The sequence below is a fragment of the Aspergillus oryzae genome, chromosome 2 (genome assembly GCF_000184455.2).
Source record: "Aspergillus oryzae RIB40 DNA, chromosome 2".
Lineage (NCBI taxonomy): Eukaryota > Fungi > Ascomycota > Eurotiomycetes > Eurotiales > Aspergillaceae > Aspergillus > Aspergillus oryzae.
In genome coordinates, this window is record NC_036436.1 from 5,623,794 (window position 1) to 5,648,733 (window position 24,940).

A 24,940-nucleotide genomic window follows, 5' to 3' on the forward strand; every position below is an offset into this window, starting at 1 on the left:
CTGGGGGAACGCGAATCGGAAACGTATATACACAGTATAATTATTCTGTAGGTTATTGGAATGGCCTCCTGTGGATGTAGTCAGATTGTAGAGAAATTATTCAATAGACAAACTAGAAGACTAGACGAGATATAGAATAAATGGGCTGGCTGTGCTTGTCATAGATTTTTGTAGGAGATATAGAAGACTAGTACTAGATCGAAAAGCATGGATGAGAATGCTCTTATGCACGTTCAGCCACCACATACCAAGACGCATTAAATAAGCCCCATGTGACAGGATATTAAGCTCCTCTTCAATGTAAGAGCCAAGAATATCAATCTGACTGCAAGACACATGCCCTCACTCTCTAGCCTGTATCCCTTCTCAGCTGTCTTCAATCATTCAAGAGCCATCACCATGAAATCTCTTAGGCATAGACCATGATAACCGATTCCTCCGTAAATATAGCCTTGTCATCCCCAAAGGAAGGATGAGTGTAGCGGCACTTTGGAAAGGATAACCCGTTCGACCGTAAGCAGTCCAGACACATTCCCACCTTTGCTTTTCTGCAGTTGCTCAATAATCTCAGCAACTCGGCATCTTGCTTCAGGGCTTTAATTGACATGCATACGCAGCCTGATACATTGCAAGGCCCAGGGTGGCACTTGGGCAGCTTGAGTGCGTCCCGGTGAACTTGTTTAAAGCTCTTGGCTTCAAATACATCGGTACCAGGAAGCAGTCCACACGCTTGTAGTTTCCACGTATAAAGTGTTACGTATTTGGATTCGTCGGTTTTGAATGCAGTCAAGCTATTCAGTACGCTTGTAATTGCCTTCCTAACAATACGGTAGAGTTCACGTCTTTTTCTCTCGAAATCCACTGCAATGGTACTTAGCGAAGCGTTATCTATCCATACAGGGAAGTGAATTGCCTACCGACGATGTTGCTGTGAATAAGTGGATGGTCCACCAGCAAGGACAAGTCAGTATAAGAACCCGCATGCGCGAAGAGTATCTCCTTCGAAATGGCAGCAAATCTCTCCGGTAAATCCATAACATATGCGAGCAACAGTAGTGGGCACAGTTGCGTGACAGTAAGGTTTTGTAGATTCTTCATCAACCATAGTTTAACTTGGGAGGCAACAGCCTTTTTGCACATGTATTTGTCGATCAGAGTAGCGAAGTCTTCGAGAAATGTAGGGCTCGGATTGTCCGGTATTTCATCAGTTCGAAAATGTACTATGTTGCAAAAAGTGAGGAGCGCTTCGGGATCATCCCCACTCAGAGGTATAACCCCCGGTCCTTCCGATCCCTTGACTATCGAAGTACCCTCCTTGCAATGAGAGCTAAGCATGGCGGACAATACAGGGGAAGCTGCAGACAAAACCTTGGAGCAGACCTGGAGCAAATCATCGCCACACTCGATAAAAATATCGCCGTCTGGGTCGATGGATTCAACTGGCATATTGACAATGAAGTATTAGTTGGCGTGGGGCTGGATGACTCTGCTTTTACCACCACGTCTGGCAGATTGTGATTAGGAAGGGGAAGAATGAATTTAACCTAGTATACCTCAAAAGGTCTCACTGAACCAATCTCAAGTATCCTCTGATGCACTGTAGATTAGAAGCGAGAGATAAGGTTCAGGAAGGTCAGGAAGGTCAGGAAGGTCAGGAAGGTCAGGAAGGTCAGGAAGGTCAGGAAGGTCAGGAAGGTCAGGAAGGTCAGGAAGGTCAGGAAGGTCAGGAAGGTCAGGAAGGTCAGAAGTGGTTGTGTTGAGCAGATCAGTGAATGCACAGGATGTGGTCCAGGCGAGGATTCCGTTTATCGTTTTTGGATCATCGTTCAAACCCCGCCCACGAAGTGTTACTCTCAGTTGCCAATCTCATACCCAGGAAGATCTACCACTACCGTGGAAATACCTCTCATGTCATATGCCTCTCGACTAGCATCTAAGTATAAGTGAGCTTAGCTATAGGCGACATATGTCATTGAATTGTTATAACAATATCACCGATCAGATCAAGGTATGATGTATCTTGACCATCAAGGTGTTGCAGTGAAACAAAGCAACGAGGATGAATCTTCAACTTCCAATTGCTTTCCAAGTATTGCCACTTGGACAACTCTAACAGTATGAGTCCCGTTTAGTTCGTTTGACGTACTTTCTCGCTCTTTGTGAGAAAAAAAGGAGCATCGGGTACTTCTATACTCCATTGATGATCTCTCACGCGCAGGGGGATCTACTGAGGGTGGCATGCAAGTATTTAACATAGAGGAGTGCGTGAGCGAATTCCGTTATAAGCGGTCTTAGTAGCCGAGTGTTGAATTGCCGTTGCATTCATGACTTTTCCCACCAACTGTGAGGCGCCGACAAAACGATATCAACCAGAAACCCAAGACAAGACCAATGAATACCCATATACTAAGCACATCATATCATACGGAGAAGACAAACTTTACGTTGCACTGTTGGAGAAGCCGGGCTCTGTGAGCATCCCAAGGAAGAATATCGTCTTTGAAGATATGACTAGAACGTTACTTTACAAGATACAGGTACAACTGGACTTTCACTATTGGATCCCAGATAAAGCCAACCCACGACGAGATGAAGGTCTATGCTGTGGAATACCATCCCGATATCTGGACGCAATCTTCTATAGTCGACCTAACAGAACGACATGGTAGTATCCGTCTCACCCCACGATGCGCACATATTGTGTTGGTCAAAATAGCCAACGTCAGGAAACGATCACGGCTCATAGACATTCTTTGCGGGCGTTCAGCTGTCTTGCTATCATATGCTGTGTCATTCACAGGTCCAACAGCATGTCCTACCGCTGTGATAGTCGCAGTTGGGTCCAGATAGTAATAGGTAATAAAAGGACTCGGCAATTGTCATCTAGGTACCCCTATGTTAGGCTTCTCGGTAACAAATTGGAATAAGGTGCCCGGGACCACTATGGCATGTATTCATAGAAAAATGGACAAGTAGATATCAAGGCCACGATCAGATGTATGCGAACCAGCGGGAAGTATATTATCATAATCAATTAACAGTACTAATCTGTGCTATTAGAGATAGTATGGCCATAAGGTCAACCCCTCATTGGTCGGATATTGAGAAATTGGATGCACAGGAAGGTATAGGTATTGGATGCCTTCAGTGGGTTTACGAGAGTCCTTGGAAGTATCCTGCCAAGACGCATTATACTCTTGGTGGTGACGTGGTCAGAATGCCGACGCTTTCCGGATTTTGGATTATTGGCTGCTGAAAGCGTGGCCGTTTGAAACCTTGAGATCCCTGTTTGGTGCTGCAGGCGGAGAGAATCTCGGGGTATATATAGTGACCTGACCGTGCAAGTTGTACCACCAAAAGCGTCCATTTTGGGCATCTAACACAACTTCGAGCAAATTAAGACTAAGAGAAATAACTAATTTATCACCAAACTTCTAAGCTGGGAAAGAGCCGAGCGTGAGGTGCAAAAACTGAACGCACTGAGTTTCGGCACCTCAGCAGTTTCCCCAAAGCGTTATATATTTAACCATATCAACAACATTTGAGAAAAACAAACCAACGTCAAGGCACTTTGGCGGAGTGGTTAACGCGATGGCCTGCTATGCCCTAAATGTGTGTTGCGAGCCATTCCCTTCGGGGGCGTGAGTTCGAATCTCACAGGTGTCGACTTTTTTTATTTGTTCTTTTTGAACCATAAATTCCCCATAATTCGGCTTCGGAACACTGAACTGTACAGGCCTTTCACTATCCTGCCATCGCTTCAGTGTCAGATGAAGAAGCAGTGTGGTATTCCTCCCAAGACCCTCCTCTCCTGCCTAAAATCTGTGCGCCAATCGAACCGTTGTCGAGTGTAGGAACAGGGAACAGCCTTCCACATGGGAGCCCGATGCCATTGGTCTGGAATTTCCTACTTTGAGGTGTGCCAGGAACCTCTAGGTGTTTAGAGAATCGAGATAACACTGCGTTGTTAGAGATATGGGGGAATGAGAGAGAGGTAATTAAGCCATGTGTGGACGGGGATGGCGGAAACCACAAGTATTCAACATCCTGCACACCAAAACATAGTAAAGCAAATAGGCAAATGCAGTACCAAACAGAGGTTTAGTTACTACCAGCCTTGTCTCTCCTTATAACCAGTGACTTTCATTCTATTTATATTTCCCCAAGAGTGGCTTAGTGCCTAAGTTCATTCACATAATTCATCTGTTCCAGAACAAAGACATATCGCCTATGTAACCTCCGTTCAACATTCAACAGCGACACAGGTGCTTTCACAGCGACTGTCAAAAATGGAATCATCCAGACTAGAGGCCCTGCCCCCGGAGATGGAATATGCTATCTTGTTTACTATCCCAGTTCTTGCCTCTCTTAATGCCTTGGTTCACGCTTCTCCCATTTTCCATACGTTGCATTTGCCACGGCGGAAACAGCTACTATCGACTGTCTTAAACAGATGTCTCTAGTTACCTGTTATGGTCGAAGCAGTTGCTGCTTTGATTGCCTTGCGTGGGTTGGAAGAAAGACGCAAGACTATAGGTCTTTTGGAATTCTACAATTTCTCTACGCATATATCCCGTTACGCTCCAATTTAAATCCGACTTCCAGCCTATCTGATATATGGTCGATGTATCATGAACAGGACATGGATGTTTATGATACATTTACGACTTTCACAGAGAATGACCTAATCGAAATGGCTCGACTCCATACGATAGTCGAGTATATTTCGGAAGACATGGTCTGTTACTTTCTCAAAGCCATACCAGGTACCCAAAAGCAAGAGCGAAGTATTACCCTATCACCGCCAGAATCATTTCGAATACAGCGCACCATATATCGGCGGGAAATATTGCGACTGTTGTGTGAATGGACGTATTTCGAAGGCAAAGTACGGACGGATATCCCTGATCCAAGTGAAAGGTATTTTGGAGCGATTTGCTTTCCGTATTGAGTCCACGGGAGAAGGAGGAGGTCAGATGTTTCCAGGAGTATGTCTTCCGCCACTATGAAGAACTACCTGGAGCTTCCTTTCCCGAAGATAGTTGCGAGCCTTTTTCTAAGAAAAACGATCCATCCACCCTTACATATGGACCCGGTAATAGTCTCTACGCTTTATTGATATGTATACGGTTATTAACTTGAATGATTAGTTATTAATGACGACTATAGGGGGTACTTCATGTTTTTTGGGTACCTCTATCGCTGAATCCGCGGATCCAGAATATCTTTTCCAGAGGAACGACTGGCCCAGCAGATCGCCATGACCCGTGGTCGAAGGGCCTACCTGGGCGATCCGATGCTTTATGCTTTCGATGAAGGTCCTGATAATGGTGCGTACTACGAAGATTATGGTGATCAAGGCACAAGCGGCAGGATCTTCGTGTCGGATGAGGACTGGAATAGCCCAAACCTGGCATGGACGTGGTGCTTAGATTCGGACACACCGAACGCTTCCATAGAGTGCTTTATACAAGCCTGGAATTGTCCATTACGCACGTAGGGATATATATTTTGGGACAAACATCGGTTAGAGGAATGGGATATTGGCCCGCAGACTGTGAAAGAGAAGGTCCTAAGTAGTGAGTCAGCTTCGGAGGAGCTAATTTAAAACTCATCCAGTCAGCTACCAATCTTGAAACTCATGTTGACATCAAGACTATGGCAGCCAGGTTTATCGCTGTTCTCACTACTATAAATTAGTAGGAATCTATATTTCTCATCGGTTGTGGAGAGCTCTAGATATAACCAGGACCGCGAAGTCCTCTGGCGCCCGCAGGCGTACTCAGGTCTTCCATCGTACACGATTCAGATCCTGAGTAATCTTGACGTAAAAGCTGACTTCGCGCATATTGATGATCTCGCCGGCTTCCTGGTCAAAACCATAGATCCTCCGGAAGTCTCAGAAAACAAGGAGCTAAATTTCATTAGTGACCATATCAGCTCTAACGAGATTGCGGCCCTATTGGAGAAATACTCCCACAGAGAGGTGGAGAAGAGTATAATGCCATTGGAGGCTATGCGTCGGGTTTGGAAGAACAAGGAAGAAGTCCCAGAGGATCTCAAACGGAAGAGTGCGTTTCCGGACGACTTTTGGATCTTGGCCAGGGCAGGTCCACAATGATTTGCTCCCTGATGTAAAGACGATGACGTTTGAGCGGTATTTCGAGAATAAGTTTGGTTCTCAATAGTTTGTCAGCTGTTGGCGTTCTGTCCGAAAGAATGTAAGTTTAGTCAAGCTGGGGGATATTGTTGGGACTCTCCGCATGCTTACCCCGGCGCTATCCTCTTTCCGACACGGAGACTGCCCCATTCGGAGAGGAACCTGGAGAGCCCTCGTACTTCGAGTCTATCAAATACCTTAGCCTGAGGTAAATGTCATGCTGAGTAGCTCGGTATCCTGTTTCCCCGGAAGAATTGTAGCACGGCCCGATCTGCGGGGGAATGGCCAGGATGTTTTTGCGTTTTCGTATTGTGAAGATGTGAAGACTTCCCCGGCTTATGGGGTATATAAGTCCCGTGCAGCTCTCTGCAGAGTATACGCAATCCAGTTTCCCTTAAACATTCCTGATCCCAATTCCGCAGACAATTGAATCCAATGCAGCGTTACATTTCTTTATCCGTGTCGCTGTCTTTGCTTTCCGGGGCTAATGCTCTGGTCCGCCCTGATGGTGTGGTACGTTCTAACTTTGCTTTGGTGCTAGCAGTGACTGATGCGATACACAGGGAAGACTACCCGCGTTGGGTTGGAACACCTGGAATGCATTTGGATGTGACATCGATGCCTCCAAGGTCCTGACTGCCGCGGAAGAAACAATAAACCTGGGCTTGAAAGATGCAGGTTATGAATACATCAATAGTAGGTCAACCGCGACCTGTCATATGAATGCTAACCCCTGTAGTCGATGATTGCTGGTCCGTCAAGAGTGGCCGAGATCCTAATACAAAACGCATCATTCCGGACTCAGCCAAGTTTCCGGATGGAATCTCAGGTGTCGCTTCTAAGATTCACGACTTGGGTCTGAAGGTCGGCATTTATAGCAGTAAGTAACTGGGTAATTCATGAGAGGTGAATGAAGCTAATAGGAAAGGCGCCGGTACGGAAACCTGCGCTGGCTATCCTGCTAGTCTGGGATATGAGAAAATAGACGCCGAGAGCTTTGCTGAATGGGGCATTGATTGTATGGAAGCTTACTGCTGCTCCAACTATTAGAAACCTAAACTAACTCAAGTGATTAGATCTGAAATACGACAACTGCGGCGTACCTACTAACTGGACCGATACATATACCCACTGTGTGCCAGACAACAGTAATGGGTCTAAGTTCCCCAACGGCACTTGTCCGGATATATCTAACCCAGCACCGACGGCGTACGACTGGAGCAGCTCGAACACTGCTCAAAGATACAACGCTATGCGCGATGCCTTACTGGGTGTCAATCGGACCATTCTCTATTCGTTGTGTGAATGGGGCCAGGCAGACGTGAACACATGGGGCAACGGGACAGGAAACTCTTGGAGAACAACGGGTGATATTACACGTAGGTCAAGACTATCTGGGATCGAGCAAGAGCATATCTGACTCGAACAGCCGACTGGAGCCGGATTGTCGAGATTGCCAACGAGAACTCGTTCCTCATGAACTATGCCGATTTCTGGGGATATCCAGATCCTGACATGTTGGAAGTGGGGAATGGAAACCTGACTCTCGAAGAGAATAGAGCTCACTTTGCTCTATGGGCAGCGATGAAATCGCCTCTGATCATCGGCACTGCTGTATGTCCCCACCTTGCTCGAGAAAAGAGGTCTAGCTAACTAAAGTAGCTCGATTCAATCAATGAGGAACACCTTGCTATTCTGAAGAATAAACCCTTGCTGTCCTTCCATCAAGATCCGGTCATCGGTCGGCCTGCGTATCCTTATAAATGGGGATACAACCCAGACTGGACATTCGATCCAGCACATCCAGCGGAATATTGGTCCGGGCCATCCTCGACTCTGGGTGGAACCCTGGTCTTGATGTTCAACTCGGAAGACAGTGCCAAACATCGGACTGCCGTGTGGAGCGAGATCCCTGAGCTGAAGGATTCCGCCGAGAAGGGCAGTGGATATCGGGTAACTGAAATTTGGACGGGTGAAGACCTGGGCTGTGTGAAGGATCAGTATGACGTGGAGTTGCAGAGTCATGATATTGCTGCTCTGGTGGTGGGAGAATCATGCTGAAGCGGTGAGGGCCCCAAGCTTTGTGTCCCGAGCTCCCAAAGAAGGAAAAAAAGCAAGTCGAAGATAAATCAAAGCGGCATGTTTTAGTAACTTTATAACTGTGCCTAAGTAGACACTGCTAAATTGTACCAAAGAAAGCAAGTAGTGATCGATGCGTATGATACATGAACGATGTAAGACAAAAGCAGCATTCGGTGAGAGGGGGAGAAAACGAAAAGATGCGACTGGATCACTGACTCGCCCACTTCAATGGGATGGTAAGTGACCCGCGAAACCCTTTAGTGCTCAGAGGATGACGGATGCTTCTGCTGGTCTTAAGAATCATTAGTACGCCTATCAACAACCGAGTACATAGACTATATCATGCACGCTCATATCAAGTTGCGAGGAAAGCCAGGGCATAGAAAATGTGAGAGAATGCTACCACGCTGAATACCTGCACCAGGGTATAGACTCATTATAACATTATCCATAGTCCATCACACAGTCTCACAATCAAAACAGTTGAATTAAACAGATTCCTAACCCGATCACCGCCACAGATCGCCTCGGCTCTCACGCCTCCAACCCCCACTACTCTTAGGACGCCCATCATCCACCGGAACAGCCAGGAACCCGCCGAAGCCATTACCAACCAACACACTCTTCCTTGCGTCACCACCCCAGGAACGACTCAATTGAGCATCGTGAAAGCTCACCGGCCGTGTCGTGCTATCGCGCCGGCCTCTTGTTGAGGGTGGTTCATAAGGAGTGAAATTCCACTCCAATTCGTCCAAGCCCTTGCTGTACACGTTCAGCGGCTGTGCGAGGATGCCTCCCCCAAACTGGGGCCCACTCTCACCACCACCGAACAAGCGGGGTGGAGGGGCCAGCAATAGTGTCTCGGGGAATCCTGCATCACGGACATAGAGATCCCGAAGAGCAGGGAGCGAGTTAGACATCAAGGATGAGATTAGGTAGGAGTAATACGAGCTCGCCACCGGCGGCATACCGTAAGAGCCGGCTGGAGAGGATATCTCGTAGTGCAACAGTTCGAGTGACCGGGACGTGAGCGGTGGCACTTTTTCCGGAGGGAACGATCGTGAAACTTCCTGGATGACCGATAGTGCACGGAGCTCTGGTGCGACAGAGAGAATCTGGTGTAGAGTTGAGGGATGAACTTGGGTAGATGACAATGTCAATGATTGCAAAGAGGCTCGGTTTTCAGGCAAGGAGAAAAATGCGGCAAGCCCGCTTGCCGTGACGTTCGGGGTATCTCGAAGGGTAAGCCGCTCAACGGCGGGAAACGGGGGAAACGTTTGAGAGTGTGCGAAGGTGGCATCATCGAGCCAGGGAAGATCGTCCAAGGTCAAGTCACGAAGCTTGGGAAACGCGCCCAGGCCGAACCGGAGAATATGAGGCTCGACTTGCAGTCCTGACAATTCCAGTATTTCCAGATTTGCCCAAAGGTGTGTGCCAGGCAGTTGCGAAAATGTGCCCTCCGACCCGTGGCGATAATTCATCCGACGAAGATCTGGACACCGGGCCATGATCTCCTGCTTCAGAGCGAGGCATGCGGGGTCGTCACTGAAGAAACCAGCGGGTAAATCCACGTAGCGGAGATTGGGTAACACGGAGACCGTTCGTGCAATCTCCGCTTTGCTCGCCTCGCGAGTCATATACGGCATGCGCAGCGAGCGGACCATACTCCCTAAGCCATGTGATTGTCGAACGGTTCGCATGAAGAGCGACAGGCGAGCTTGGGGGGCGTCTTCGGGGTCGCCATTCTTGTCGAAGAAGGAGCGGCGTTTCCGTTTAGCGGATAACTGAACCTCGAGCTCACAGTAGTGGACGGCGTCGATGCGGACATTGGAGTAACTAGTGATTGAGATGGGAGATTAGCCAGGGTAAAGGGGGAGGGAAATCATTCGAAGATGCAATCCCTACAGAAGAGTGTCCGCATCGATGGACCACCGCTTGCACACCAACGCGCAATGCGCGAGGTCACGCATGTCACAAAGCATACAGCCATCCTCGGTCATGGATTCCTCGGACGTATCATAGCTGTTATCTTCGGTGTGGGGACAAACGAAGGAGAAAATGCGGATTAAGACACGTCGCGGTAGCCTCTTGGTGTAATCGGTGCCCATGATGGGCAGTGGAGGAACATCCTCGCGGTGAGTGCGGAGATGCTCATAGCTGGCCGCATTCCCCGCACGGCTATGACTTTTCGATCGCTTGCGAAGACGGCTTAGAAAACCCATGATGAGAGCGAGAAGCACAAATGCATTGATGAAACACGAAATGTTCGAATTAAAACGAAAAAAGAAGGGAGGGTGGTGTTGCAGTCAGAGAAATATTAAGATGGCAAGATTAAGGCTAAGCGAAAGAGAGGAGGAGAGGATGCGTGAGAAATGAACGGAGCCGGAGGTTGCGAATGGAAGTGGGGACGGGGAACCTCCACCAGATATGGGAAAATGAAATCAATTAAATCAGCACCGGGAAGTGCCGTCGAATTATCTTTTGCCAGTGTTCCACTCATCCAACTCCAAACTGCGCCCGGGGGGTTCCCCAATGGAGAAATCTGGCGGTTGCTTCTTTGCCCATCGGGCTCGCTCTTTGATTCTATTTGTTCACGTTTCACTCCCACGGCTCTTGGGAGGTGTCGATCCTGCAGCTGAGGGTCAATCATTTCAGCCTTCCAAGGAACTAGTCCGCACGACAGGTACAGGGTTACTGGGATCGATGCGCTATGCTTATTTTTATCGACCATCCAGAAGCGAAATAACGAGGATAATGTTGCCCAGTTTCTGGAGAGCACGCTTGCCAAGACAGGGGAAGAGAAGGTCCATCGCGTTTCAGGAGAGCGGTTATGGCCCCTCCGATGGTTGGATGAAACAGGTGGGGCGCACGTCGTGATGAACCACAAATTAATTGAAGGATCACTCTAATGCCCTTTGAGTGAAAGTGCCTGTCAGAATGTGTTGGACAGACTTTCTTAGTTCTCATCAAACTTTCAACACTTTCTTTATATCGCCCCCAATGCAACAAAGAACGGAGATTACATCGTTTCCGCGGGATTTCTTGTTGTCGGCTTCTGCAAGGATCACATGTTTCACGCAGGGGGAAAGCGTGCTGCGCTTACACAATCCATGAGAATGATCTATATATATTATGGATCACTAGTTCTCGCATTGACGGTTGAGGTACTGCCGCAGTTGGGGGCCTAGTGATCTCACGTAATGCTATACTGGTTAATATTTCCTGGAATATCTAATCCTCCTCGTCCTCATCGTCGCTGTGCCACTCATGCGCATTAGCACCCAGACAGTTCTTATAGGCCTCCCTGATACGGTCCTTGACAGAAGGCGCTGCTTGGGCCAAAGCTTCCAAACACTTTATCACTCAGTAAATATCTTACCTAGTCTTGATAGACCAGACATACCTTGCCTTGTTCGCCAATCATTGTGATATATGACCTGCCCGTCGTCAGGATCGCCATTCTCTGGTTGCAGGACGCCATAAGGATCCTCGCTCAAGAGATGGTAGAAGTATGATTTCAAATCCTGATGTAGTCTTGCAACCTGAATGTAAAAGTCAACAGCCATTCCCTGATCACATAGTGAGGGATCATACCTCCTCCCATTTCGGAACGATTATATGCGCATCGTCTTTGTCGAAATGCTCGTCATATTCCTCTATTTCATAGGCAGCGCCGCTGGTCTATCTCCAAACAGTGTTGGTGTCGTCGCATAAATTCTGGTGTTAGAATTATTGTGCTTGAATATGGCTGGTGCATACCTGGTAGGTTTCCTTGCTGCTCTTTACAGCTATTATAGTTTCTGCACTCGCGAGGGCCTCCCGGAGGGCATGACAAATGTGCCCGAGGAGACGGTCAACTCTATCGGTCATGATGAGCTGAGAATGTCAGACGAAAGGATGTTTGGAGGAGAAAATAGAATTGGAAGATGAGCGAAGCAGATGATTAGATAGGGAGGGGTAAATAGCACAGCCAGCTTCAGCTGATCTTCAACCGCAGACAATCGGATCTTCCCCTTGGAACATGGATACTCCATCATCATCATTCCATATTGCCCAATATTAACGCCCATTCATAAGCGGACTCGGTTCCCTCCATAGGTAGTGGTCGCCGCGGGCATACAAAGATTTCCCAGTCAAGCGATAAATATGTGACTCAATATCTTGTTATCTGGGTGACATGACTGCTGGTGTATATTGAAGATGCTGGATAATTAATCGAGGAAGATAGTTTGTAGGGAAGAACTTTGTATAATAACCTGATCACAGTGTTAGGTGTCTGGCATTGCTAAAAGGATTGGGAGGGGGGGTATTCATGTGTAATATATTGATAAATTTGGTACATCTTGTGGTTTGTGGTTTGTAGTTTGTAGTATGTGTCGGGGCACGATAAAAATTAATTGTTTGCTGCCAAATGATCCATCATTACTTTCTAAGCTTAGTACTCCAATTACAGAGGTAGTTCCAGTTGGCTAAATAGGCGTTTGGAAGAGTTGGCAAATGCCACTATGATATGTTCTTTGTCGATTGGTTTATGTTGTACTGACCCTTTGGCTAGTGAGCTTGATCTTAGAGGATGTTATGAACCATACGATATACTACATAAGTATCATAAGTATGGAGTAAGACAAATGTATTTCCAGTGCGGCAGTGTGGTGCTGAAAACCGTATGATTGTGCGCGAGTCAGGTCTTCAATGGTGCTAGCAGAGTTGGATCTATCTTATCGCCTAACTTTGATAACACATTTGTTGGGCAGTAATGCGTGTCTGCCCCGGGGTTTCAGGAGCTAGAAAACTAAACTGGATATACCTACCTAGAAGAGGGAAGGCGCGGTTTAGACTTTAGGTTCTGCTACATGATAAAGAAGAACTTCAAATACCTCTTAAACTCTTTACTATTTATACCAAATCTTGTAGACACAAAAGTGATGGGAGTCTTTACATCTCGCAAACCTGGCAACGCACTTGCCACTTATATTCTGGATTCTGCTCTGTGAGACGCTGAAGATAAACAGCTTCAGGCCGGAGAATAGCAAGTTTAGATGTTGAATGAGAGTCTAAAGCAAAACATTATTGTAGTGGTTAGTTCCACCCATCATGGTATTTTGGATGCAAGCTGACAGACAAGAATATGCCGACGAGGTATTGCAGATAATATCAAATCTGCGATTTAAACTACAGCTTCGGGTAGTTCTAAGCGGCTTACAGAGACACTAGAGCTGTAACTATAAATCCCTGCAGAGAGAATGTCTCAAGAGTAACCATTGATGCAGCAGCATGCTCACATAGCTGTGCAAGTAGGCTTGTACACGTTGATACCCCAGGCGTCATTCATCACCGTAGACCCACCATTGAGAATCACACCAACTGGGATATACATCTAAGCATAGAGATCCGGCTTTTGGGGCTCGGGTTTAGGCTTATCTTGGATCTTCGTTATACGAGCGGCGAGCATTGTTCCACTAGGTTGTGTATTTGCTCAGAGGATCTGCAACCCTTTCTGTTCCAACATCCATGGGATTCTCATCAATTTATGCCGGAAAGATGAGGTCTCTATTGAAACGCGCTGCCTCCAGAGTTCTCACGACCGTATACCACAACTGCGGAAGTCCGTAGTTCATATTGACTCGAATGCCTTTTGTAGCCCACTTTTTGAGGCCCTCGATATTGTCATGGAATGTGGTATCTTCGCAGCCGGTGGTAATTGCTGGATACCATATCGGAACAAATTTCCTGGTCTACAGTGGAGCGGCGAGCCCTCCATGCTATCTGACGGGTCGGTGATTTTTTTGGGGTAGGAACCTAACCAGACGCGTGAGCTCGGCCATCTTGTAGATAATTCTCATTATGGAAACAGATTGTGATGAGCTCTATTTCGATAGGTCGAGTCACATGGTCACAAGCTGCTCCTACCCCGCCCTTCGTGTTCTTGAGCATGCTTAACTGTCATATATCCAACCCCACATCTGATCTACGCACTTCACTATGAATCCGACTCCAAAGACCGGGGTAACAAACTGCGCTAGGCTGATTGATCATGAGCAGAGAGAGGAGGCTAATGAATCCCCAAGGCCTCGCTTATGGAACAGAGAGAGGTGAGTATCCACCATTATGCAGACTAGGTCTAAGTTTTGTAACTTTGTCAGCAGCTACTTTGGATCCCTCATCTTCAATCTAGGCGCTTTCGCGCTCCCTGCTCTATACAGTACTCTCAGCAAGCTGTGGATTGCAAATATTGACTCTAGTCAAGTTGTTACCACCGATATATACACCTATATTGGCGTTATTGTCCAGGTCTTGAATGATGGCTTTCCAAGATCGGCTTGGCTCGTTATAGGAGACAAATCAGCCAGATCTGTAACCTCACGGTTAAGTCTATCATATACCATTATAGTAGTGCAGACTGTGCTGGGAACAGTCATGACAGGGATCTTCCTCGCAGCATCAAATAGTCTAGCGGCGGCATTTATGCCGGTAGAAGTCCGGCAAACCTCTCTGAAATATGTCCGGATATCTTCTATCGCAGCCTTATCATCTGCTTTGGAAACAGCCGTGTCATGCTGCACACGCGCGCTAGATCATCCAGATGTACCACTATTTATCAGCTCAACAAAGTTTATTGTCAATATTATCCTCGACCTATTAATTCTGTCCAAGGTTCATCCTGGTTCATTTCAGCCAACAGTGAATACGCAAGCTTGGATCAGAGTGGCTTGCGACATGAGTTCTGCTCTTTGCGGATTGGGATATTTCCTTCACCTAACCTTCAAGCTACAGAGATCACAGCCCGGGACACAGAGGGTAAAGCCCAGTGTTGAAGCTTTAAAAACTCTTATCCGACCGAGTTCATACACTTTCGCAGTCTGCTATTCGCAACGCTATCTATCTCTGGTTGGTCAGTAGAATAGTTCTGCTTGGCGAGAACTACGCAACAGCATGGGGTGTTTTCAACACAATCCGGTGGGGACTTGTCATGGTTCCTGTCCAGGCCCTTGAGCAATCGACGTTAACCTTCGTTGGACATAATTGGGGAGTATGGCGTGACCGTGCTGGCGTGGAGATACGGTATCCCAAGGCTACGAAGTCAGATATAATGGGTATGTAGCTTTCCTGTCCTGAGGACAGGCAGACATGAGGCTAATATACAGCTAGATATTTGTCGCCCAGCATTTACCTCATGTGGCATTGCACTTGTTTTCGAAGTCATTCTATGTATAGCCCTCTCTATACGTGGAATCCAGGGGTTTGCTTACTATCTCTCCGGCTCCACAGTCGTTGCCCAAATAACCCAGCGGATATGGAAGGTAGGCCCTGGGACCAGTTTCATTTCCACACACTTACCAACTCACTCTTCTAGCAAATTGACTGGACATATATATTCTACGGCCTCAACTACCAGCTTGCAGCGATTCTCCTTGCAGCCTCGCCACGCTGGTACCTCTATCAAGCTCTGGCTTCGAATTTTCTATGGATGCTCCCCTGGGCCATCTTCGCGACCGTCATGTCCGTCTCTAAATCTGCGGCATGGACCTACTATGCTATTATCTTCGGGGGAGCCCTTGTCTTTGACTTTATGGACGTTAGCGTTACACTAGCGATTTGGGCACTTAGGCTAAGTCGGGGTAGAGTGAAAGTAGGCGCTTTACGGCAGTCCTCTGACTTACGTTAAACATCATTGCATCTTGTATTATTCTAAAGATTACTTCACTAAGAAGAGTGGCTGCTCCAAGATATCATGATGTCCTCTGTGTTATTCGTCTTTAGACCATATTACTGCTTCTACTAGGCATGCGTGACAGTTTCTTAGATATCTCCTCCCTCCGGTTCACGGTGACCATCGACAAAATCAACCTCCTCACGGTCGAGCAGCAGGAAATGCTCAGTGTTTCTCGGCCCTAGTTTTAAATCTGTATCCAGTGTTTCGGCTACGAACATCATGAAGAATACAAAGTAGGGAAAGCAATACTAGGTCAATATATAGCAACCGATCCAGGTGATATTCACCAAAGCGTAAGACCAGATAGGTGCTACATTAGCAGTGGCAAGCAAATATCGATCATCGCAAGCCACGTCGCCATTTTGCGGAAGCGTTGAGATCCGGTTTTATGTCTAGTGCGACGGGGCACACATATAGCGGATTTCGTGGCAAACAAGGTCTTGAACGGACGGAGGATGTGTGAGGAAATTTTGGCGGATAATAGGGGTATACCTTCTAGAATGGTAATCTATCAGGTTTACACCTTCAAATGGTTTTGGTGGGAATTGAGGGTTATGAAGAGTGCCATTTTTTATAGAATAACTAGAATACAGAATATGTTACAAATAAATAGATCACTCTGAAGATGGACTGAATATTCTGTGTCAAGCACTCATGTCTTTGTCGTCAATTCAAAAATATCATTCAAGTGTTGAGAAGCTCATAGGCTCTTGGAGAGTCACGGTTGTGGTACATATGTTGATTTGCATTGACACGCTTGTTGAGAACTCCCGGTTAAATGAAGCACAGAGATAGTAGTAGTGTAAGAATCATTGTGATTTGCAGAGGAACGGTAGAAGATGTGGCGGAAGACTCGGAGCTAGCTGTGGGAGTAGCAGACTCCGTTGTCGCTGTAGAGCTGTCGGCAGTTGTGGACGATGTTGCTGTAGAGCCGCCAGTGCTTGTTGACGATGTCGCCGTAGAACTGCTGGTACTTGTGGATGATGTCACTGTAGAGATATCGGTGGTTGTAGACATTGCCGCTGTAGAGGTAGCTGTGGTTGTGGACGATGTCGTTGCCATAGAAGTAGCCGAGACCGACGGACTTGGCTGCACACAGTAAGTGCGATCATCAGCAAGGCCGGAGCAGTCGGCACCGGGATTCAACGACAGAAATGTGGCACGATCAATATGCCACCTCCTAGTGAAAGTGTCGCAAGTTTCTCCAAGGTAGGAGGCGGCCACTGAGAACTGACAGTCAGGGCCTGCGCGTGGATGTAGCTCGTGGGCAGAGAGCAGTTGGAGGAACAATCCCACGATCAGAAACAGTTGAGGACCCATTTTGATATGAAGTTTTTCGTTTGGAGTTCGCAGTGAAAGAGGAAATCTTTAAAAGCATCAAAGTTGTGTATTTCTAAACTACTAACTACCGAGGGGTATGGGTCTTAATATATGGGTCCAGTAGATGCCGTGATACCCCTGAGCGTAAGGCTGAGTTGTAACGTAGCATTTTTCAAACCACAATTGATTGGAAAGCGGGGTTAGTATAACGAGAAAAACAAGGCAATTAAAGGTTTTAGCTTGATGTGGAATAGTGCTAACTAGTACATTTACCTATATAGGGTAGCGTAGGGCACGTACTGATACGAGATTGGGTTACTTGAGAGTAACATGGAGTGAGTGGGGTTTGATATTACCTGTTTATGCTGCATGTTAATTTTATGCTGGACAGTGTTGTAGGTGCGTGCAATTTAAATCTTCATATTTTCGGCTGTGTTTATTTTCTCTGCTAATCTGCCAAAAAATTGTACATTAAACCTCATGATTCACCCTTCTTAGGGTTACCCGAATCATCCAATAGCTCGCTACTATCATCCAACTCGGACCATTTCGGCTTTCCATCTGGAATCTCGACGGCTCGTCGGCTGTAGAAAATATGGCACCTACAAAGCTGGTTAGTATAAGATCATTCCGAAATTAAACAAGAAATGTTAAAACTCACTCTACTTCGAATGCTTTAATCCACTTCTCTCTTTTCTCATGCGTCTCCCCATAGTCAATAGACGCAGGAAATAGAAGACAAACATTGCGTCCCTCATCCATAATCGGAGTCCGACAGAACGAACACGACACTTTCGTGGGATTCATATACTCTCTCGACTTCTCCGTCGAGGAATAGAAGGCTAAGCCATCAGCACCTTTGGTGAAAGTTATGTCGGACTTGTGGAATATAGTGGCCCATTGGAACGGGGCACCTTTTATGTTCGTTAGTATCTTCTGATTCAATGCTCCAAATACATCGCCGACAAAGAATAAAGCACTCTTATTCTGTCCAATCACGTACCGTGCAATACTTGACATCCCCGACAATGGCAGTACTTTGACTTCAATGGCTTCTCTCGATTTATTTTGTACTCTACCTGTCCGCATTGGCACCTTCCGGTCCACTTAACGGGACCGAATTCTTCGTCTGTTTGGACCTTGTATGGCGGGCGATGCTTCCAGCTGGCTTCGTCGGTAGTACCGGAGATGGGGTTCGGAAAGGGATCACCCCCAGTCGGCATATCTTCTGCCATTCTTGGGGTACTTGAACTGAATTTGCGATAGTTTGAGACCGAGTGATTTATGATTCTAGAAAGAGAGCTCCGAGATCTTTGCTGGCCGGCGCGAATGATAGAGGTCACGAAAGGCCGGCGGATTACAGGAATACAAGCTGCAGGAGGCTTAAGCAACATAGAATCAAGTGAGAACTCAGGAATGTATTCATTTATACTCGCTCCTGCCAATGCTCATATATATACCTTGCTAGAATCTAGAAGGGGCATGATAGTTGGTTGTGTACGCCACCAAAAAGCCGGGAATCGCGGATGATGTCATTGCGATGTAAATGCGATTTATGATGCTCTTGGGCCATGGCCCTCGTCATCTGAGGCTCTGAAGATTGGAAAGCCAAGAAACAACTTTATTGTAATCCTTGAGTTTAGAGTTCTAGTTCCTGGTAGATTGCGGTTTGCACATCGTTACTTCTGTGGGGTTGGCCTTGATGCATTGTACGTATGGGTGACAATTTCCAAGATACCATCACTTCTGTCCAGGCTTAATTGATTGAAAAGTATTCTAAAGCTATAGGTTGTATTATTTATATACCTATTTCTCGGCTTTGAGAGTCATTGTGCTTGAGATGATTTGTTCATTGAGATCTACTTTTGGAGGGAGGGTTTGGTTCGTGGATAGGGCTAGGCTCAAGCGGTGACCGGAATCACCATACTAGATCACTGCACATACAACCACATTCTTTCCTTTTCATTAGCATTCACGATATAACACATCTCGATCCACACTAATCATTCCTACCCATGCCCTATTCGATAAGTCGACCCCTCCTAACACAAACGGGTCAGCACAAACCCCTGCATATGGCGACCCAATGGCGCCGGGCTCTAAGCGCCCGAGTGCAAGGCGCCCAATTAGGGTTGCAGATATATCCACAACTAGTTGAGAACTGCCTCGCTAGCAAGCCCCGCCAAACGCAATGGGGCTATTATCGAAGTCTCCGAGAATCCCTCATGCTCTAAAATACCAAAGTCCCCGGTCGTGGAGTTCCACGCTTAGAACTGCTATTATACCCTCTCTGCCTCAAGATTGTCCTGGAAGCGGGGCAGAGGAACGCAGTATTACGCCATGCGTTTGCTGAATACGAAGCCCTCTGATACGGGCAACTTCATCATTGAAGAATTCTTTGGCGAACCCCCGTCATATGCTATTCTCTCGCATACATGGCAGGAGATGGAGGTCACATTTCAGGACATAACGACTGGTGTGATCGATAAGAAGGGGTTCAAAAAGGTCAAAGATTGTTGTACGTTCGCTAGGGCCGACGGATATGAATACGCCTGGATAGATACGTGTTGCATTGATAAGACAAGCAGTGCGGAGCTCTCTGAATCACTCAATTCGATGTATCGTTGGTACCAGGAAGCCGACGTATGCTATGCATATCTTGCGGATGTGCCGTCAAAACCTTTCGCCGAGAGTAGATGGTTCAAGCGAGGATGGACACTTCAGGAACTGATTGCTCCGTCGAGGGTTATTTTTCTTGATCATGAATGGAATGAGTTGGGGACTAGGGAGAGCTTACGTGATGTTCTATCGGATATTACCAGTATACCTGTTGGTATATTGGTGGGCGATGATGATGTTGAAACTGCTAGTGTTGCTCAAAGGATGTCATGGGCTGCCAGGAGGGAGACAACAAGGATCGAGGATCGAGCATATTGTCTCATGGGCATATTTGGAATAAATATGCCACCGATTTATGGGGAAGGCAAGAATGCCTTCATTAGACTCCAGGAAGAGATCATGAAAGTCTTAGATGACCATAGCATCTTCGCTTGGAGATCGGATTCTGAAGAGGAGAACCATGGCGGTTTACTGGCAACATCGCCAGACGCATTCAGAGAATCTTCAAATGTTGTCCCTTATAGCCCCTTCACGATGATTGAAGGACCGTTAACTGTGAGCAGCAAGGGGATCTCTTTGGAACTCCGGTTCATAGGTGTAGGGCATCCAGGGCTAGGGCTTGCCATCCTGCATTGTACGGAGGGTATGAGCGAGGATAACCGGCTGATTGCAATATATTTGCAAGATTCATTCCTGACAATGCAACGATTTGAACGAAAACAGTGTGAAAAGTTTGAGTTTATTAATCTAGGCGATCTTAAGCCATCACAATATCCCTTGAGACGATTATGTGTCCAACAACGACGTCCAGTGAGTCGGAAAATCAACAAAGCAGGGAAACCAAAAGATACTGGGACTGCTCTAGATAATCTCCATCTACTGGTATCAGAAAACCCACTGCAGGCCTGTCGTGATACAGAGACAAACTGGATCAACACAAATGGAATAAGCGGAAATGGGCAAACACTTCTATCTCACGCCGCAGGAAGAGGGGATGTGGACATGCTATGGCTGCTGCTAACCCGAAGTGATGTCAGTGCTGGTGGAAGGGACCTCAGCGGCCGCACGCCGCTCTCGCGCGCAGCAGAATGTGGACATGAAGCAATCGTGAGCCTGTTACTATCTCGGAACGATGTTGATCCTGATTATGAGGATACAAATGGGCGAACGCCCCTTTCATACGCTGCAGTATCGGGTCACCTGACAATCGCCAAATTATTGCTTCAGTCTGGTAGAGTCTATGCTGAATCGGAGGATGAGTACGGTCGAACTCCTCTTTCACGTGCTGCAGAGGGCGGGCACAAAGAATTGCTTGAAATGTTGCTTGAAAGTGGTGCTAAACTGGAATCTAAGGATAGAGATCACCGAACACCATTATCTTGGGCTGCTGCGGAGAACGACCATGGCGCAGTAGTAGCACTTCTACTTGAACTGGGAGCTGCGATAGAATCAAAAGATCGAGAGGAGCGTACACCACTATCCTGGGCTGCGATGAAAGGGCGGGGAGCAGTAGTAACGCTTCTACTTGAGAGGGGAGCTAATATAGAGTCCGAAGACAAGCATTCCCGTACTCCACTGTCATGGGCTGCAAGGAAAGAGCAAGAGGCCACAGTGAGACTACTCATTCAAAAGGGGGCTTTCAAAGATTGTCAAGACTCCAATCATCGGACGCCATTAGCTCACGCCGCAGAGCGTGGCCATGAGATTATAGTAAAGGTACTTCTTGAAATGGGCGCTGATATAAGGTCACCAACCCGCCTTGGTGAGACACCACTATCTTTAGCTGCAGAAAGAGGCCAGGAGGCAGTAGTGATGATGCTGCTTGGAAAGGGAGCCGATATAGATTCTCGAAATGATAAAGATCAAACGGCACTTTTTCTAGCTGCGGAGCTAGGCCACGAGACAGTAGTAAAGATGTTACTTGAAAAGGGGGCCAATATAAAGTCTCGGGATTATTGGGATCGGACACCGCTATCTTACGCTGCGGAAAACGGACATACTGCGGTAGTCAAGCTACTGCTTGACAAGGGAGCCGAGATGAAGTCCCAGGATAGTTGGCGTAAGACACCACTATCATATGCTGTTACGTACGGGCATGAGGCAGTGGTAAAGTTGCTGCAAGATACGGATGATGTAAATATAGCGGGGATTAGTATAACTAGGCAACCCTAGGCCTTTAATGTCAGATACGGAGATCATAACCATACTCGAATGCCACATATTCCGGTACTATTAACTTGACTGAAGTGGATAGCACGTCACACCCTCCGTAGGCCGGTGTCACACAAAGAGACAAAGAAGTCTTCATGAAGCATCGGGAGACCAAAGCAGCAGCATTACTATATCTGGGTTAGTTCGCCAGGGGATTAGAATCTTAATTCAACTGGACTTTTTAGCTGACATTGGGTATCACGTCAATATCATCAGATGTGAGATTAAATTTCGGGTAAAAACCGAAGACATGCATGAGACCGGAGAGCCCATTTGCGGAGCATCTGATAGCCTCTTGGGTTCAAGGGACAACCGTCACTTGACCGACCCGGCCCTATAATCTCATTCACATGATAGTCTAGTTTCAATCAATTACTAGGCCATGATTGATGCACCTGACATGCGATTGGAGAATGCTACTTGCTTACTTTATTTTTTCTTTTTCTTTTTCTTTTTCTTTTTCTTTTTTTTTTTTTTTTCTGTTCTTACTTGTTATTATCCTCCGGTAAATAATTTCTCTTCATTGGGAAGGTCACGAATAGGAGCTGTAAGATGGCTGCACGTCAGACATATAAAAGGCGAGGCGTTCCCACGAGCAATGTACAATAAAAGAAAACCACTGAATTCATTGACGCTACCATAGATGCTACAGAGCTCATTGAATAGGGACATTTTATACCATCTTGCGTTCCATGATGTGGCTGCGAAGCAGGCATACCCTTGCCGCCGCCTTAGGCGTCAGCCTCGTAGCAGCCGTCACCCAGCTTTCTGATGACCAAATGGAAAGTTTCCTTGGCCAAGGTGGCGTGGAGCTTGCGGACCGCTACGCTCCTATGTGGTTCTTCGGTCAAGCTCTGAACCACCCCCCTTGTTATCCTACATGGGCCTTTGGAGGATCTCCCACTTCGAATGATGTGTATGACAGCAATCACAAAACCCCTGCAGCGCCACAGTGTGAGTATCCCGATGTTGGTTGTAAATGCCGCAACCCAGGCGTGGCCATTAACAACGCGGGACCGGATTTTCCAATATACTATACCTTCAAGCGGTGTAGTGATACCGAGGTTCGAGTCGTATATAATCTTTTCTATGAGAAGGACGGTGCCAAAGTTGCAGGGATCATCGACACCGGTCATGACTAGTGAGTGCAGAACCCCATCGCATGATCCTGACACTCCCTCACAAGAACAGTGATTGGGAAAGAGTCATCATCATCCATTCCCGGGATGATAATAAGATGTGGGCTCCATCTCGGGCCCTACTCTCTTCCCATAGTGGCTATCACAACCTAGCCTGGGGAGATATTCAAAACACCCTCACCACGGAGGAAATACAAGCCGGAGCTGCAAATGATCCCAATGGCGTCCGTAACAATGATCATCCCAAAGTTTACGTCTCATGGTCAAAGCACGCCCATTTTGATACGCGCAATACTGGCTGGAATGACCCACTCAGTCAGTCAACAGATAATGCATTCCGAAGTAACGATTGGTGGCATTATGTTAGCAAGAAAAACTATGTAAGTGAATTCAAGCATCATAAACTGCGGACCTTTTCGTGTTGATCCTGAAGGGCAGGTTTTATCAGATAATTCTACCGATGCCGGTAAAGCTCTGGGAAGTGTTGATTGGGGCAGTGCTACTAGCAATCCCCCTTATGTGCAACAAAATGTCTGTACTGCTGAGAATTCTTGAAGACGTGGCAGTACAAATGTGTCTCTGTGGGTTGTCTTATAGATGAAGTAAGCAGCAAGTACGTATAGAACTTATTTTGGAGCCTGTCCAGGGCAATCAACAAGTCCAATCATATCACCAGCGATTAAGATTAATCATGTGTAAAGTAAAATACATGACGTCGATGGGGGGATAAATTGTCCCCACCATCGGACGGATTTACTCAGCTTGGCGACTCCTCAACCACCCCTCTCAAAGAAGCGATCAAAAGCATACGCAAAAGTTCCGAGCAGACATTACACCAGGTACGTCGCCGTCCTCGCCCCGTTATTCACGACTGTCCTGTCCGAATCGCAAATTAGCCTCCCCACTTTGCCCTCATCTCAGAAAGGCTTTCAACCCCACCCAAGCACGCCTTCAAAGCTACTTCTGCTGACTTCCTGCAACTGCAAAGACCACCCCCGAAAAAGAAAAAGGGTCTACATTGCGCAAACGAAAACAAAATGTCCTGGTTTCAGAAAACCTTCACCCTCGCTCCGAAGGCCCGCGGTTCATATCTCATCGACAAGGAGGTCAGAGATCAACTTCCCGAGATTGAAAACTTCAAGGTCGGAATCTTACATCTTTTTATCAAACACACGAGCTGTGCCCTCTCGTTGAACGAGAACTGGGATAGTGATGTGCGCGAAGACATGACCAATGCACTTGAACGAATTGCGCCTTATGATCGGGAGGGAGACCTTTATCTCCATTCGGCGGAAGGAGAGGATGACATGCCGGTATTTTTACCCTTTATCTAGCCATGATAGCCAGACCGACACGGAAATCATTATATTTGAAAGACACGTACTGATTGATCGATAGGCGCACATTAAATCTGCATTGATTGGAGCTTCTGTTAGCATCCCTATTTCTAATGGAAAGCTGGCCACCGGTACTTGGCAAGGAATTTGGTATCTGGAGTTCAGGGCTTATAAGCATTCGAGGAGCATTGTTGCTACTATCCAGGGAGAGAAGTACGAGTGACTGGATGCGAATGTGAAGGGGAACTTATGATTTATGAAGTTATGCAAATGTTGTTAGAGGGGCTTAGAAAGGGTGCTGTGGTGTTGATAAACTTTCTATAAAACATCGGACACAAATAGATATAGTCCAGTCAAT

General features: G+C 46.9%; 8 protein-coding genes and 1 non-coding gene across 9 annotated transcripts; 6 read left to right on the plus strand and 3 right to left on the minus strand.

Moving 5' to 3' along the window:
* Positions 1 to 795: 795 nt before the first annotated feature.
* On the minus strand, positions 796 to 1,446 carry AO090003001303 (BTB/POZ domain-containing protein; the record flags this gene model as incomplete). Its single annotated transcript, XM_023235265.1, has 2 exons — positions 796 to 818; positions 918 to 1,446. The coding sequence occupies 2 exons, from the start codon at positions 1,444 to 1,446 to the stop codon at positions 796 to 798; spliced, it is 552 nt and encodes a 183-aa protein (XP_023090300.1).
* Positions 1,447 to 3,565: 2,119 nt separating this feature from the next.
* AO090003t00016 lies at positions 3,566 to 3,666 on the plus strand. Its single transcript has one exon. It is a non-coding gene; the product is annotated as a tRNA-Ser (tRNA).
* A 1,594-nt stretch (positions 3,667 to 5,260) lies between these two features.
* AO090003001304 (uncharacterized protein) lies at positions 5,261 to 6,121 on the plus strand (the record flags this gene model as incomplete). Its single annotated transcript, XM_023235266.1, has 3 exons — positions 5,261 to 5,330; positions 5,361 to 5,460; positions 5,929 to 6,121. The coding sequence occupies 3 exons, from the start codon at positions 5,261 to 5,263 to the stop codon at positions 6,119 to 6,121; spliced, it is 363 nt and encodes a 120-aa protein (XP_023090301.1).
* Positions 6,122 to 6,595: 474 nt separating this feature from the next.
* Positions 6,596 to 8,221, plus strand: AO090003001305 (glycoside hydrolase family 27 protein; the record flags this gene model as incomplete). The annotated part of the gene is made up of 7 exons (XM_001820318.3): positions 6,596 to 6,673; positions 6,724 to 6,856; positions 6,900 to 7,040; positions 7,089 to 7,178; positions 7,237 to 7,539; positions 7,590 to 7,774; positions 7,823 to 8,221. 7 exons carry the CDS (start codon positions 6,596 to 6,598, stop codon positions 8,219 to 8,221), a joined length of 1,329 nt encoding a protein of 442 aa, XP_001820370.1.
* A 530-nt stretch (positions 8,222 to 8,751) lies between these two features.
* On the minus strand, positions 8,752 to 10,464 carry AO090003001306 (F-box domain protein; the record flags this gene model as incomplete). Its single annotated transcript, XM_001820319.3, has 2 exons — positions 8,752 to 10,078; positions 10,148 to 10,464. 2 exons carry the CDS (start codon positions 10,462 to 10,464, stop codon positions 8,752 to 8,754), a joined length of 1,644 nt encoding a protein of 547 aa, XP_001820371.1.
* A 3,886-nt stretch (positions 10,465 to 14,350) lies between these two features.
* Positions 14,351 to 16,138, plus strand: AO090003001308 (uncharacterized protein; the record flags this gene model as incomplete). The annotated part of the gene is made up of 6 exons (XM_023235267.1): positions 14,351 to 15,052; positions 15,102 to 15,336; positions 15,458 to 15,543; positions 15,597 to 15,861; positions 15,938 to 15,955; positions 16,026 to 16,138. 6 exons carry the CDS (start codon positions 14,351 to 14,353, stop codon positions 16,136 to 16,138), a joined length of 1,419 nt encoding a protein of 472 aa, XP_023090302.1.
* A 1,616-nt stretch (positions 16,139 to 17,754) lies between these two features.
* AO090003001309 (GFA family protein) lies at positions 17,755 to 18,511 on the minus strand (the record flags this gene model as incomplete). Its single annotated transcript, XM_001820321.3, has 3 exons — positions 17,755 to 17,878; positions 17,938 to 18,190; positions 18,280 to 18,511. The coding sequence occupies 3 exons, from the start codon at positions 18,509 to 18,511 to the stop codon at positions 17,755 to 17,757; spliced, it is 609 nt and encodes a 202-aa protein (XP_001820373.1).
* Positions 18,512 to 20,540: 2,029 nt separating this feature from the next.
* AO090003001310 (ankyrin repeat domain-containing protein) lies at positions 20,541 to 22,273 on the plus strand (the record flags this gene model as incomplete). The annotated part of the gene is made up of 3 exons (XM_023235268.1): positions 20,541 to 20,617; positions 20,924 to 21,506; positions 22,250 to 22,273. The coding sequence occupies 3 exons, from the start codon at positions 20,541 to 20,543 to the stop codon at positions 22,271 to 22,273; spliced, it is 684 nt and encodes a 227-aa protein (XP_023090303.1).
* A 2,009-nt stretch (positions 22,274 to 24,282) lies between these two features.
* AO090003001312 (YjbQ family protein) lies at positions 24,283 to 24,805 on the plus strand (the record flags this gene model as incomplete). Its single annotated transcript, XM_001820323.3, has 2 exons — positions 24,283 to 24,558; positions 24,644 to 24,805. 2 exons carry the CDS (start codon positions 24,283 to 24,285, stop codon positions 24,803 to 24,805), a joined length of 438 nt encoding a protein of 145 aa, XP_001820375.1.
* Between the last annotated feature and the right edge of the window lie 135 nt (positions 24,806 to 24,940).